The sequence below is a fragment of the Orbicella franksi genome, chromosome 6 (assembly GCF_964199315.1).
Source record: "Orbicella franksi chromosome 6, jaOrbFran1.1, whole genome shotgun sequence".
Classification (NCBI taxonomy): domain Eukaryota; kingdom Metazoa; phylum Cnidaria; class Anthozoa; order Scleractinia; family Merulinidae; genus Orbicella; species Orbicella franksi.
In genome coordinates this window covers 22,089,753-22,105,387 of record NC_138150.1, presented here as the reverse complement: position 1 = coordinate 22,105,387, position 15,635 = coordinate 22,089,753, and the positions used below count along the sequence as shown (strand labels likewise).

The following is a 15,635-nucleotide window of genomic DNA, read 5'->3' as shown; positions in this document are numbered from 1 at the left end:
GAGGTTAAAAACAAAAGAAAATTTCAAACTTTCAGCTCTAAAAGTGGTTGTGGTCCTTACGAGAGGTGGTTGCCTACAAGAGGTTCGAAATACAGTGATTTGACTTGGAAACCTCTGGTACTTGTATATTGGAAAAACTAGTCGCTGAGGAGAGGTGGTTCCTCATGAGAGGTGGTCGCAACCGGAGGTTCGACTGTATCTAGATCTATCTAATGCTCTTTATATATATCTGATTAGGCAACGTTGTTCTTTGGAACAAAATCAGTATTTGGTGAAAAAAAAACAACAACAACAAAAAAAAAAACTGGAGTCGTAGTTAGACAGGCAACTTAACTGCAGAAGGAGTTTAACCTTTCAGCCACTAAGTTGTCAGGCCAAGTGTTTGACTGTTTTTAGATAGTTTTTTTATCTGTTTTTAGATCTAGCTATGCTATTTACATAATATCTGATCCACCTGTAACCTTGTTCTTTGGAACAAAATCTGTAATGGTGAAAAAAAAAAACCCAAAAAAACTGGAGTCGTATTTGGACAGGCAACTTAACTGCTGTTAGGTGTTTAACTTATCAGCAGCTAAGCTGTTGGCCCAAGTATCTGACCATTTTAAATCTAAAATACAGAGAAACAATGTTGGCACACGGCCTTTCAAGTTAGTGATCAAAACAAACAGAAAATTAACATAAATTTAAGTTGGAAACCAACTGAAAACTTGCTGCTTGCCGTTAATGTATTGATGTACATCGTGGCAAACTGGTAAAATGTAAGGGAATAGCTGGTTAGCAAACATATTTGACAACTGGATGGCTTGGTTGTTTACCCACAATTTTCAAACCGATTTTCATTTCCCTTGGAGGTTTGAAAAATTAGGATTCTACTATAAAATCAAGTTTCCTGTTGTATTCCAAAAAGCAGATGTAACAATTTTTTTAAAGAGTGTACTTGGAAACTAGGGAATACTGTAAGAAAACACTGCTGACTACTATTTTGTTTTACTTAATAAGCAACTGCTTATACCTGCCATTTCATCCACAGACTCAAAATTAATATGCCATTAGTTACACTGTATGTCTTAAAGGGACACAGTTGGCTGGCACAGATGCGCATTAGATTCCGTTTCATAGCTAATTTGCACATCACAGAGATGCAATCCATACTTTTTTTTTAACCAAATATGATAAAAATGATATCATAGGATGAGCAAAAACGCACTCAAAAACAGGTTTTTCAGTAAACTATTGAAAATCAAGCAAACAGTGCAAAGATTGACGCAGATTTCTAGATGTACTTTGATTTCAGGTTGAGGTGGGCTTTTTTCAAAGTGAGAAAACTAGTGTCCAGGTCAGCGTGGTCCCACAGCTGACTGTGTCCCTTTAACACTGAGAGAGAAAGGGTTAAATTGGTGATATCAACAGTATGGTAGGCATTGTGTCGTAAGCTTTACATTTGATATTTCCAGCTTCCGGCCGAGCAGCATTAGATCAGGATTTAGATTCCATTCTGGGTGGTAATGATGGTAAGCTTTCAAGTTTATTTTTCTAGTTTCTTTATTTCCACACAATAAATTGTGGATTAAACAAAGGTTTGAAAAATGTTGAGGTTTGTGAGCAAAAACCCACAGCACAGCACAACTTTGTCATCTAAAGCCAGGATTTTAAGACCAAGCACTCCAGATAATTATTAACTAGTACTTGGTTCAAATTTGATGTTTTATTTGTTATGTATTAAACTATTAGATTATGAGCTCAAGATTTCTATTGCATGATAGTTGATGAGGGTGCAGCCTGAGTCAACTATCACGCATGGAAATCTAGAGCAAGAAATCTAATTGTTTTAGTAGAAAACTAGTAGTCATTCAAACTTTATCTAAATCCTCTTCATAGACAGTTTGAAAACAACAAGAAGCGGCCATAATTTTGTTAACAAGGGCACACTGCCACGCTACTCACTATATATCACAGAATAGATAGTGAGTAGCGTAACCAGTCAGAGAATGACATTCATGATAGAACGCTAGTAGATTTATACTAATACACAGTAGGTAGTACTGTGAAGTCTCAGTGAAGAATATGCTAAAATTAAAAGGTGAAAGTTAAAAAAAATGAAATCAAATTATTAATTTTATTAATTGGCAGGGATGCTTGACCCATTTGTACTATAATTCTTTGTAATAATTATATATTAAATTTGTCACCAATTAAAATATAAAGTTCACATCTTGCTCTTTTTTTTGTCGTCTCTAGATGACATATTTGGTTCAAGTTCTCAGCAACAAACAGATACAAGGGGCCGTTCTACAACCTCAGTGAGTTTTGATCAAGTCGGAAATTAAGCAAAGTGTTAAATTGTTATGATTACCATTTTTGTCTTAAAGGAGCTCAGTCAAGGTATTTTGAGTTATTTTGGCCACATACACAACTACCTAAATGGTAGGAAACCTGAAAATAGCAGTTAAGGGCAATTCCATGTGAGAATGTGAAAAATCCAGATTTTTAAAAAGTGGTTGGACTTAAAATCATACCCTGTACTATGTTGTTGACAAGTTATAGTACATAGAAAAATAAGTTTCAGTTTGCTTGTGATAGCAACACATTCAGGGGGGGTCTCCAAAGTAAGTGTTTATTTTTTAATAATAAACAATAGGTGAGAGACAAATTTTTAACTTGCTATATAAAACTTGGAAATGATTTGTGTCTACAAACAGTTATATCAGAAGAAATACCTCAAAGGAGTTAATACATAAAAAATATAAATTTCACCCTGAACTTTTTAAAAAAAATAGTTATTAACAAAGTAAATTTTGTTACGGACGTTACATAACGTCCGTAATGTTTACACAATCTTTTTCCATTCTTAAAATAACTATTTAAAAGATTTCAAAGATATTTCTGCCACAAAGCTAAATATTCTTTAGAAACACTTTGGTAAAAAGCAGTCCCTGAAAAACTGCAACATTTTCCAAATAATGGTAAGAAAACTTTGTTACGGACGTTACGTTACGGACGTTACAATTCTTGAAGCTTACATTTGAAAAAGTCTCAAGAACCCAAACATTACACTCAAAGACAATTTGTCTTTTTAAACATTAACTTGTTGCACCTAACATCAATGGAATTAGTATTCTGGTTAAACAGTTATTTCTCTTGATAGTTTTTCAAACTTTCTTGTGTTTCCTTATAACTTTGAAAAGTTTTTCCACAGCAGGCAGCTCCGGAATTTCAAAAGGCCCACTGATAAATTGGGGAACAGTTACTGGATCAGAAAAAATGTTTGAAAAGTGGACTGTGTCCACGTCATCTCGTCTAGGCCAATGGAAAGTACTGGCACTATTTCTGTGCAGGAACTTGAATTCTACAAAACTGCCACTTTTCTTCATTACTCTCCCAAAATAATAGGTTTTGACGTAATCAACTGCATAGTATTCCCCTGGTTGAATAGTTGGTGGTGGAATTGGGCAAAGGCTTTTCTGGTGCAACTCTTGGATCATCAGTTGCCTGTATGCCAGAACCTCAGTTTTAGGGATCATCACAGATCTTGTAGCCACACATCTTGCATATAGGCAACTGAAAATTCCACAGTCATAGGTATTATTCTGTTCTGGAATCTCACCAGGCTTGTTTGAATAGAAAGACCACTGGCTGACATCAGTCGACCGGTCAGCTTTCAAAAGAAGTGACACCATCATTTCCACTCGCTTTAAGACAGTTGGCTTAACAAACTGACCTGGCAAGCTGTCGAACACTATGATACACATTTCCTGAGGAAACATCACTCCAAGGAACCAATGTTCACCCTCAGTATCATTGCAGGGAAAGAAAACTGCATCTTGTTTGAAAAGGTCATCTTTGTCTGTCAGAGGATCTTTCAGGGTCTGCCTTTGCACCAGCTTTTCAAATTCTTCCCATCGAAAAATTTCCACTTTAACACCCTTTTGAGCACTTTCAGCCTTGACTAGCTGTAGATATGCATCAACAATAAAATTTGTAACCCACTTTGATTCATCTTCTACAGCTTTTCCTTCGAGCTCTTTCAAGTCCCTTATGTCAATTAAGGGATCACCCTTAAAGTCAATGGCTTCACTAATAATTAGCCCTGCCATTAGACTGCTGAATGGAGGAATTTGGAATTCAGTGCAGTGGTCATTAAGAATTGCCCTGATGTGGTCAGGCAAGCCTTGCTGTATCTGAATAATAATTTCCTCTTCATCAGTCATAGGTGTGTCAGCTGGTAATGTAGCATATGTGCACAATGGCGTGTCATCTTCATCATCAGCAACATCACCATCACTACCTCCATCGCCACTACTCTCTTCATCCCCACTGTCCCCACTGTTGTTACAGGAACCGTCACTGACTTCAGATCTGGTTATTTCATTGACTGAGTCACTACAGGTTTCTTCAGCATCATTTGATCGTTCAATCTCATGAAGAACAGATAGCTGACTTGAATAAAGGAGACAATGTACTTGACCATTCTCTGCTGGTGCTATGCAGTGGACCTTGCTAATTCCTGGGATAGCTGTGGCTTTTTGAAAGCATTTGTCCAGTACAAGACCACTGCCTAATTCATCAATATCCTTCTTAAGACATAGTTGAATGTTGATTGATTTGCAGAATTGTGCTGCAACGTTTGCAAAGGATTTTGCGTCCTGCACATTTGCCACTTTCCTCGTGGATACTGCAGTCCACACCATCCTTTTTACTGTTCCTCCCAAGCCATCAACCACTCCTTTGCCATGGGAAGTGGCAAAAAAGTGCCACTTTATTTTTAGTCCCTTTCTCTGAAGAGTATGGTAGAAGCCAGCCATGTACCTGTTTTTAAATTGGGAGGTGGGCCCATCAGAAAAGATGTCGACAACTTTAACCTGTGGAAAATTTTTCTTGACAAAATTGTTTACCACAATATCCATAAAAACAGTAACTGATTTCTTGTCATGGTCGAGGTCATCACTGACTATAACATGTGAACTGCACTTTGTGTTGTCATCCGAATCTTTAGTCCAAATTGCAACAGTAAAGAGTGTAACCTGTTGCTGACTCCAATGCGCTGCTTGAACTTCGTCTTGATGCTGACAGGTATAATTTTCAGCAAAATCAACGTGGACAACAGCTTCATCTGGCTGTGCGTTTTTCAAAAAATTCTGCTTGTTTCCTCTTTACAAAAACATGCTCCAAGAATGAAGGCATTTTACTTTGAAGAGAATGCAAGGCTTCTTCAACAATTCCCTCTTTGGTGACTTTCTCCATCTTCTTCACCAGTTTGGGTTTGCCTTGTTTGGACTGAACTTGATGAGAAACTCTCTCCCATTGTTGCCACTGAACAATTTCATCCAGAGCAGCATCTTCCTTGACTGCATCAAGCCAGGCTGGACATGAACCACATTTGCTCATCATGCATTCTTCTTTATTGCTATCGCAGACAAAGTTATCAACAAATGCTGCAGAGTAGGAAGGAAAACTTTGGATTTCTTTTGTGAGGCATTCGCAGAGCAACTTCACGTTGTCATGATACTGGCAGAGACAAACCTGCCGTGGCATGAATGCTTGCAGCAGAACATTCTTTGGTCTAAGAGAGCAGAATTTGCTGAAGCCAATCTTTACCTGAGGGTTCTCTTTCTGAAACAGTCCAAATGTCTCTTTCAGTGACCACATCAAGTGCCTCTTTTGTAGTTTCAACTTCTTCCCATTCTCTTTCATGATAACATAGTCTTTACGCCCTGGTGCTTGTCGAGAAATGGAATCTCGGTAGTAAAATTCTTAAACACAGTTAACTGTGGACTTGGCAATGCACTTGTTGCCAGTGGATTTCTGGTGTTCACTTGAAAGTGGAAGTCCATGTGACTTTGCAATCTTTTCGATTACAGCTTTTTGTTTCCTTGGGCTATTTGGTAGTAATGGTGAAACTTTGTGTACTGCTTTACCCAGTGCTTGTGGAGTTTTGTAAGCATAGCTTACAGGAGTGTCACCAGGATCTTGTACATGTGAGGCAGACAACTTTTTCTTAAGCCTGTGCAATCGCACTCTTTCCCTACACTTCTTTCTTTCAAGTTCAGCTTTTCTTGGATCAACAGCTTTCTTTCTACTTTCTCTTTTCCTAAGTCTGTCTTTCTCTTTATGTGCTGCATGCTTTTCTGCATTTTCTTTGATTTTTTTTCTGTGATTTCGGACTCTTTCTGCCATAGTTAAACGCATTTTTGGATATGTGAATTCTCAAAGAAAGCAGTGTTTTAGAGAAGGAATTAATTATATTCACTGGAGTCCAGTATATGTCTGTGGGCTCAGATAGTTTGCAAAGAGCATGCTCAAAGCTGAGTACATTATGTAAAATGAATGTAGTGTCCTTCATACTGTGTTGGGACATTTCACGCCTTTAACATAAAGTACCAACCAGTTTGATTTATAAAATGTTAAATACAAGCCTTTTTAAACTTATATGTCCAAAAAACTGTGGCCAACAATACAAAAAAAGCTGATTTATTGTGTGCATTTTATAATAATTCACACAGTGTAACGTCCGTAACATTGGCTGTTACATCCGTAACGTTAAAGTTCACATAGCATTATATAATTGCGAAAGCCAGTTTAAATTAAATTAAGCTTTTTGGTTCACACAACTACTATACTTCAAATATTTGGAGCAGTTCATGCAATAAGCCCTGACACTTCACAGGAATTTTCCATTAATACCAGTGCTCTGGCTCATGTGGTTGTTTTTTATGTAACATCCGTAACGGTGTGTTTTTTGCTCTATTTTAAAATATAGGCCAGTCAAGTGGAAAACTTTTATAACTCAATTAATGCGTCAGCAGGCACAAACATGATCAGCAATGTAACATTGGACAATCTCTTCCTATCCTTTGCCTGTGCTAGATTAAAGTTTCAAAAATGACTCTGAATGTAACGTCCGTAACTGTGGAAAATGCCCTTAAATAAGATAGAAAAACACCAAAGAGTTATATAATGATAAACCATAAAGGAACAACAATGGCTAAGGATGGAGAGGATTAACACGCATTATAAACAACGAATTTGAAAAATTAAGGCTAAACTTCTCAATATGCACAAACCATGACTGAGCCTCTTTAATATACCTACCAGAACTCATCAACACGTGCATGTTGGTGAAGCTCAACAGCATCTCACTATACAAATCCAGGAGCACCTTTTCACTGTCAAAAATTTCCACACTTTTCACATCCTTGAAGTCTTGGAAAGCTGTGGAGCTTTATGTTCTGAAGATTGTTTTTCCACCCTAGATACTACCTCCAACACCTTTTCAGCTCAAAATCAAGGATGTGCTTCATATTTGTTGGGTAGAACCCTCATTCCGTAGGCAAATTTCTCATGCCAATCGTTCAGTGGCTATTCAGATATGTTTGAAAATGAAAATGTTTCTTTTTTCATCACCCTGTAATTAGCAATATTTGTTATTTTCCCATTGCCTGGTTACTAGTTATTTATTCTGCATTTATTGTCACATCATACATGTAATTAACTACAGTGGAACCTCCCTTAAGTGACCACCCAAAATGTTAAGCCTAGGTGGTCACTTATGGAAGTGGTTGCTTACAAGAGCTTAGACCATATTGGGTCAAAATTTTGCCTCATTAGCATTATGGGAACTGGAGAGACTTTGAAAACATGTTTATTTTTTTCCTTTATCTTTTTTCAAGGCTCCTGGCAAGAAAGCATCTTTAACTTCTGGGTATGTGAATTTATGATAAATATTGAAAGTACAATGTTGACCTAAACCTCCCTTAGGTGACACCTATTTAAGAATGAACTATAATGTCAAAGTGGTTACTTAGTGAAAACTGCATGTTGTCACCTCTGAGAAGTTTCAAGTAAAGGAGATATGTCACAGACTGTGTATCTTGAAACAATTTATCCCACAATAAGTGTAAATGTCTTGATCTGTTGATGTCACATTACAAGATGGTACTCCGAGTGCCATCTGTCATTTTCTCCACCCTGAAGGATACTCCCTCTTTGGCTCCACCCCTCATTACACTTGTTTATCAAATGGAACATTCAGTGTCCCTCTAGAGAGTCCTTCACCACCCTTTGAATTTTACTGTCAATCATTTGTTCATTTCTTTTGCCTCTTTAAATAAATGCACTTCAAGTATGCTTGTAGGTCAATCACTTCATAAAATTGTTAGCTAATTTCATTGGTATCCAAACAGCTACAGTCATGTAGTTTTGCTAACAGTGCGACTGTGTGTAATTTTTGTTGTCAGTGCTACAGATGAAGATTTCTATAGCAGTTTGGCACAGATGGCAGGAGATGGTTTTGATGATGATGATGATCCTGACGAGGTGATCATTTTAGTTCAGTTTTAATTACATTTATTGTATTCTCAAATAAATACAGTACCACTCAAAAGTAAGTTACCACCCTCTCTTCTGAGAGGAGAGTCTCATCTCATGAGACAAGACCCTTGTATCCAAAGATGAGACTTGTTTTGCATGACTAGACACTCAACGTATGATACATATTTTACATGTACTAACAGTGTCTGTATCTGTAATCCAGTAGTACACCTCAAACACTTATTTGAAGAAAGCTGTACAGGAACTATGCAAGGCCATGTCCATCAAAGGCTATATCTGACAAGAGAATGCCTATAATAATAAATCAGTTTTCTCACCTTCGTTTGACAGGTTGCATAGTAACAAAATTGTTATCAAAACTATATTATTTCCACCTTCATTTGTGAATTGTATATCTTCAAGCAGTCACTCTGTGAAGCAGATGCCAAGAAAATGGCTGACAGCCTAGCTGTGAGTGTTCCATACATTTGTTGATATAAATTATTATACGTCTTTAAGTGATACAGTGTATGCAGAATCATAATATTTAGTATTTTAGTCTTCAACTGGAATAACTGGCAGGATTCTCGTAACATGCCCTTTCAGAAAACAATTTTATTTTGAGAAATGGATACCAGTTGAAATTTGATATTTGAGGGAAAATTTCTGACTAGACAGAGAACTTCAGGCAGATAAAAAGGGCCATGCAAATGCATTTCAGACTGAATTTTCTATTTCCAGTAAGTTGAAAAAGCTTTCCAATAATAACAAACTAGTGGACTACATTGTACGTTTTTCTGAGTCATGGTCTACACTGTTACAGATCATAGAAATGACACCAGAAAATGTCCATGCGCTTCTACTTGAGTCTTATGATTTATGATTCTCTGAGTGTGTAAAACACAACAATCTAGTTGATTTGTTTAAAAGTGACTTCACTCAATTAAGCAACTCGAAGAATCTTGAGATTAACAGGTTTTAATCTTCATACCTCGCACTGACAATAATTTGGGAGTGACTCTTTCAGAATTTACAATCCAGTTTCCAAGAAAGCTCAACTACATGTCTGAATCATGTGCACATAACCTAATTTGATTCTATTTTCTCCAGGGTTTGGATGATATGGAGTCAGATCTGTTTGGTGGATCCCTAGGAAAGAAGGCCACACCCAACAAACCTACAAAATCTGTGAAGAATGCATCAGAACCAAAGAAGATAAACACTGATAATGAACGACCCCCTAGTGTAGACTCCACAAGGGCAAAGAGCTCTTCTCCATCCTCTGCAAAAAGTATGTTGGTTCCAGTTGGCATAGTTAAGAAATAGTATTATAATAGAATAATGTTAATATTAGTAGTATTTATAGTAACTTTATATTAAGTCGAAAAATGTGGGGAATGTTTTCACAATCCCCCTTGCTAAAGGCTCATGTTAAAAAATGTTACTAAAAAAATGAAGCAAATAACTTCTATTTCAATTTTTAATGCAGATCTTTGGTCTGAATTTTTTGAAGGCAGACTTTTAGTCTCAAATTTTGATCCTTTGTTTGAGAAACGCATACACAGTGACTAGAAAATTATCATTTAACTGTGTTTTTTGTGTTATTTTGTTCACCTTAGTGGAACATTTACTCCATTTGGTAATAAGTATTGATCGTTCTAAAATCAGAAAGAATTAAATGCCATGTTAAACAATTATTTAATGTAATATACAGCTGGTGAGAAAAAAGACACCAAACAAGACTCTGGTGCTGTTGCCACTAAACCAAAAGAAACACAAAAACCAAGAAAAAAGTTTGATTTTGGAGGTGAGTGTGCTGTTTTCTTGCAGTTTTGTAAGTAAATTATATCAAACACGAAAGACCGTGTTTGACCACATTTCCAAACACCGAGAAGAGAGTCGATAATACGATGCTCAGCAAAGCTTTGAGGTGTTTGGAAATGTGGTCAAACACTGTCTCGAGTGTTTGATATATCTTCTCAATTGAAGCTAAGTCTAAGGAGCAAACGGAGATTTCAAGTCGTAAAAATCTATGCTAATTTCGATCAGATATCCCAACACCATCACGGTCATGTTTTCCTTTGTTTAAACTTGATGGATTATAAATGAGTCTGAAATGTAGTTTTGAATGTCATCTATCCAACTTCACAATAACATTCCACACATGTACATTAGTGTCCATCTCCCCTCCATAGTGTTCAAACAATATTTTCAATACCAATATTCCTGTGGTATTTACTCTCGGAAGCAGGTTTGTTGTAATCCTCCTGAGCTTGCATGACCAAAAAAAAACAATTCAAAGTTTTGTTTTCAGTAAAGGAAAATTAAAAAGTTGGATAGTAAATTTCTTAAATATAAATAAGACATTTTAGTGTGTAGTATCCCAGCGCAATTTAAATTGTCATTTGTATTTTGACTCATCCTGCGGGCTATGCGCTTGCTAAAATACTGCAAGACTCAATAAAATTACAGCAGTGTTACACACTAAAAAATCTTATAAATAAACGTATTGTTTATTAGTTATTTTGCACTTTGAGAGTGAAGTCTCTCGTCAAGAACATAGTTCAGGGAGCAGGCTGACTAGTTTTGATGCAGATCGAACCTAGACTACTCGTCCCTGAATTAAACTGGCTACATGCAGCCACTACAGTGGGTGACTGCCTTTCCCAAAAGAGCTAGCACGGCTTAAAATGACAGTACAGTACCGCTCAGAACTAAGCAAACCAAAATTCGCGTTAATAACGCAAGTGGGTTAACGCGTGCGCGCGTTTTGCTGCGTTAGACTGCGTTTTGACTTCGCGTTGTAGCGTGTTAAATAAAGTGAACGCATTAGTATGTGCGAGCTTGGTTATTATTCGCTTCTTTTGTTACTTTGTGAAAGGAAGTTAACGACCTTTTCTTAAGGCAACATTCGGTATGAATGTCATGTGTTTTCAAGGAGTAGACAAGTTTTAATTCTTTCGTACCAGCTGAATATTGCGGCGGTTCCAATGTATTTAATGTGCTTTAACTACGACACTGTACATGTATCTTACAGAATTTGATGAAGATGATCCCTTAGCTGGTCTTTTGTCGGATGAAGATGATGATCCAAAACCAAAACCTAAAAAGTCCACAACTGCCAAGAAAGCTGGCTCATCAGGGATATCCAGACAAGGTGTGCTACCCGTGTACATGTAGCTAGTTAATGCACAGCCATACATAAATAGAATACTTTGCTAACAATTTGTTGGGCATGGCTTGACATTTTCTAGACTCCACTGAAGAAAGGCCAAAGTCCTCAAGAGGGCGTCGATCAGCCAATCCAGAGCCTGCAAATTCACCGTCACCTCCTGTAACACCAGAACATCAACTTGCCGTCAGGAGGGACAAAGATGGAAGTGGAACTGTATCTTCCCCTCCTGGATCCCCAGCAGCTGCACCAGATAGCAGGGGGGAAGATGTGAGATCTTCCCAGGCATCTCCTCAAGACAAAGGCATTGGAAAGACAGCTGGTAACTAACACTTGCACAATAAGATATTCAATGATATATTCAATTCAGTTAACAAAGTCAAACTTGTATTAAGCGGACCCCATATTAAGCGGACACTCTGTCTTAAGCAGACAGCAGTGCAAGTCCAATTTTTTTTACCACATGTACTGTAAAAAATACCCCTGTTCAACAGACTCCTCTGTTAAGCGAACATGGATACCTTAAACTTGACTTGTATGGTCATTTCTGTTGTTAGAAACCTGTATTAAACGGACACTGCAGAAAGGATGCATGTTTTTTTGTCCACGTTTTAATACATCGGCCATTTAAGTTGGCCGACAAAGAGCTGTCACAGAAATGCAGTATTTTATTATTTGGTTTAGTTTTTACAGACCTTTTGTGCTTGTTTGATTTTGTGAAACTTCACATAATTCGATCAATATAGATACGGTTACTGCATACTTACGAGAATGTTATTTGACCCTTTCAAGGCCTTTTAAAACTGACGAATACTAATATGGCCCTTTCAAGACGAATTCTGAGGGAACCTGTTTTCAACGGACACTCTGAGTGTATTAAGCGGACACTAGCAAGGGTCCTGAAGGTGTCCGTCTAATACATTTTTGACTGACAGGTATAAATTTGTTTGACATTTGGCTAACTATTTCAATCATTGGTTTCAGCCAGGAAAGCGAAGCCAAGCAAAGATGAGATCAATTTTGATTCAGATGAAGATCTACCTGGTCTAAATGATTCTATTGAAAAGACTCCGAGAGACTCACCCACCCCACCCCCAAGATCAAAGCCAGAACTTAGCAACAGAAAGAAAAGTCAAGAGTCCTCTGGGGATATTTTTGGTGATGACGATGATCTGCCTGGCACAGGTACTTAATTATTCTTTTTACTGTCCGTCTACTTTGTCGGACCTTGTTAACAGTGCTAGTAAAATTAAAACCGCAGACCATTGCACAAGCATTCTACCTCCCGACCAACTGGCCATCTAGTCGATTGACCGATTGACAGATTGACCTACATACCTACCACGTTGTACCTGCCAACTGAGTGACCATCGAGCAACTGACTGATTGACCGATTGATTGATTGATTGACTTACATACCTACCAACCTACCTATGTTGTACCTACCAACTGACTGACCATCGAACAACTGACCGATTCGCCTGAGGGCCTACTGGCCTGCCTGCATACAGCCGGTACGAAAGAAGTAGAACTTGTCTACTCCTTGAAAACACATGACATTCATACCGAATGTTGCCTTAAGAAAAGGTCGTTAACTTCCTTTCACAAAGTAACAAAAGAAGCGAACAATAACCAAGCTCATACAATTACTAATGCGTTTACATTACAGCGCTATAATACGCAGCAAAACGCGCGCTCGTTAACCCCTTCGGGTTGTGAACGCGTTACTAATGCGAATTTTGATTCGCTTAGTTCTGAGCAGTAGTGTACCTACATGCATGGAATTCTACCCTGCCCCTCCCCGTGTGAAAAAGAGCAGTCTGTGCACTCAAGGTACTGTAGGTATCATCCTTAATCTGAACTTTACTCGACTGCACTTTTAGATTATTTCCCTCTACATTTTAAAACAGAGACCAGAAGTGACAGTCCCTCAAAGAATTCTCGTTTCAGTGAACTTTTGGGTAAAAAAGAGAAAGATGAACCTAAAAAGCAAGTTCCTAAGTCACTGGATGACTTCATGGCCAACATCAGTGGGAAGTCATCTGCTGGAAGTACAGCAAGTAAGAAAGGTATGACGGAATATGGCAATGGGAAATCTTTCTACAACTCATGTTGTTTATGTTTAACAGGGCTCGAAAAATATTTGAATTCCAGTTTCCCCTCCTTCGGACTAGTAGCTCTCAGATTTTGCTTGCCCAGCGCAATGGAATGCTTGTTTTTGCTTTCCTTTGTATGACTTAACTGGCAAACAACTTTCTGTAAGCCCTTGACCGTCGGACAAGTGACAAGGAAAAGTTACTTGCCCCGAAGAAAAATCTACTTGTCCCGGGGGTCTTGATGGTACTTTTCGTGAACCCTGTTTTATGTACAGGTGTTCTTGGTTTTCACGGGACATCATCGCCGCCGTAGTGGATGACATTAACGAAAGATTTCTAACTAACCTCTTTTGTTTGTGTCATCCACGAAGGCCGCTCGGCCTTTGTCATTTGAAACTCTCGGTATTGGTTGCAAACCACCAATACAGCAGAACCTTGTCTTACGACCACCTTGTTATTTCGGCAACTTTCCAGTGGTCTGAAGGAAGGCGACTTTAAAGTCAGTCAGTTTCTGTTATATTTACATGTATAAAGTAACCATTGATTGTGGCCTCTCCGTTAATAAGACCCGAGAACAAGACCTGCGTTTGGTGGACTGTTGGTGGTCGAAATATCATTATTCCACTGTAACATGATTGTACATAATTATTTTCGTTTGTAATTGCTTTAATTCTTGTCACAATTAGTTTGGACACTTTGCAACAGGTTGATAAATCTCTCTCCAGCTTTAATTTCCCTTTCCTCCCCACGTCAATGTTCAATATTGATTAAGAAACGGAAAACATGTTCCGTGTTCCTATCGAGTTATAGAAACACGAGTAAAAGTTTGGGAGAACGAGAAATGCTGTGCGAACACAAGCCAACAGGCGATTGTTTCCACAGCTTTTTCGAGTTTTCCAAAACTTTCACGAGTGTTTCTTGGGTATACTCCTCTTATTCTCATTTTTTTTCTGTATTAACCTGTTGTCAGGTCGATTTAAGTCACGTTTTCACGTTCTATTTCTTTGCGCGGTGCTGAAAAATTTGCCTGTAAACCTGCTGATCACATTACCGTGATGAATTTTCTTGTTTTACAGTTTCAAGTCCTACATCTGAGGAGTCGTTTCAGTTTGGAGGCTACATGCCTTCTGCAGCCTCCAGCAGCCAGTCACGCAGCCGAGGGGGTCTGGCCAGACCAGACACAGCTCCCGGCTCCACCAAGCGCTCCGTGAGGTTTTCAGATGATCTGGGACTTGGTGACGAATTGTTTGGAAGTGAGCGACCCTCTACAGCTCCGGGTGAAAGATCAGGCAGAAGGCTGGCAAAGAGAGGTGAAAAAGATGAGAACATCAATGGATCGTATTTGGATGATAACAAGAAACCACCAGAAGGGAACAAGCCAACTAGAAGAGAAACAACTAGTAATGGTGGGGACTTAAAATTTTGAACCGTTTCAGAATTAGGATTGAATTCTCCCTGCAACTAAAACACGCGTTTTATGCCTTCAGCTTAAAGGAGTTTGCTTAAAATTTGTTTGTAAAAGTGAGGTCTGAAGTTTGCATAAGTGTTGATATTTTCCTTGGATAAAATACTCAGTGTACATGTAGTCCATCACAAATTACGCATTCCATTCATCAGGTTTCCTCGACAATTCACCAGCCTGAGAGAAACGGTTCTTTCCAAGAAAATAACTTGTGTTAGCCCAAGGGTGGTTTGATCTCCCTCGCTAACAACGTGAATTTTCCCGCGCTTCCACTAGTTACAAATGGTTTTGTTTGTAGTTGTCATTGTTTCGTCATAATTCCTGGCGCTATAGTGATTGAACAGTTTTGACTTTGGCTTTAGGGCAGACACACAGGCAGCCGTTAGGAAACTGCCGTAGTAATGATGCCCTTCCTTGTATTTTAGCTTCAGAGGAAGTCAAAGATGAGGCAGTTAAAAATCCACAAGCTGTTAAACCACAGGATGACAGGTCACCGGCTGCACAAGGTACAGAGTCACTTTTTAGAAATGTTTGTAAAGGACCCCCGCAAACAAGCGAAAATTTTTTGCTAAAATTGTTTCTTCGGCTCGCAAATGGG

General features: G+C 38.3%; 1 protein-coding gene and 1 pseudogene across 2 annotated transcripts in view; one reads left to right on the top strand and one right to left on the bottom strand.

Annotated features, from left to right (window-relative positions):
• LOC145491183 (uncharacterized) overlaps positions 1-15,635 on the top strand; it is a 43,677-nt gene that overhangs the window by 1,361 nt on the left and 26,681 nt on the right. Inside the window, exons 3-15 of one of the 2 annotated variants that reach the window (XM_081470334.1) lie at positions 1,455-1,511; positions 2,239-2,300; positions 7,668-7,699; positions 8,235-8,313; positions 8,734-8,778; positions 9,418-9,598; positions 10,022-10,114; positions 11,345-11,464; positions 11,562-11,801; positions 12,464-12,664; positions 13,390-13,548; positions 14,652-14,981; positions 15,463-15,543. In XM_081470334.1, coding sequence (XP_081326460.1) covers positions 1,455-1,511; positions 2,239-2,300; positions 7,668-7,699; positions 8,235-8,313; positions 8,734-8,778; positions 9,418-9,598; positions 10,022-10,114; positions 11,345-11,464; positions 11,562-11,801; positions 12,464-12,664; positions 13,390-13,548; positions 14,652-14,981; positions 15,463-15,543 — 1,680 coding nt within the window. Of the gene's footprint in view, positions 1-1,454; positions 1,512-2,238; positions 2,301-7,667; positions 7,700-8,234; positions 8,314-8,730; positions 8,779-9,417; positions 9,599-10,021; positions 10,115-11,344; positions 11,465-11,561; positions 11,802-12,463; positions 12,665-13,389; positions 13,549-14,651; positions 14,982-15,462; positions 15,544-15,635 lie in introns of both variants that reach the window. The other variant, XM_081470333.1, reaches the window with a different exon arrangement.
• On the bottom strand, positions 2,848-6,472 carry LOC145491184 (uncharacterized; annotated as a pseudogene).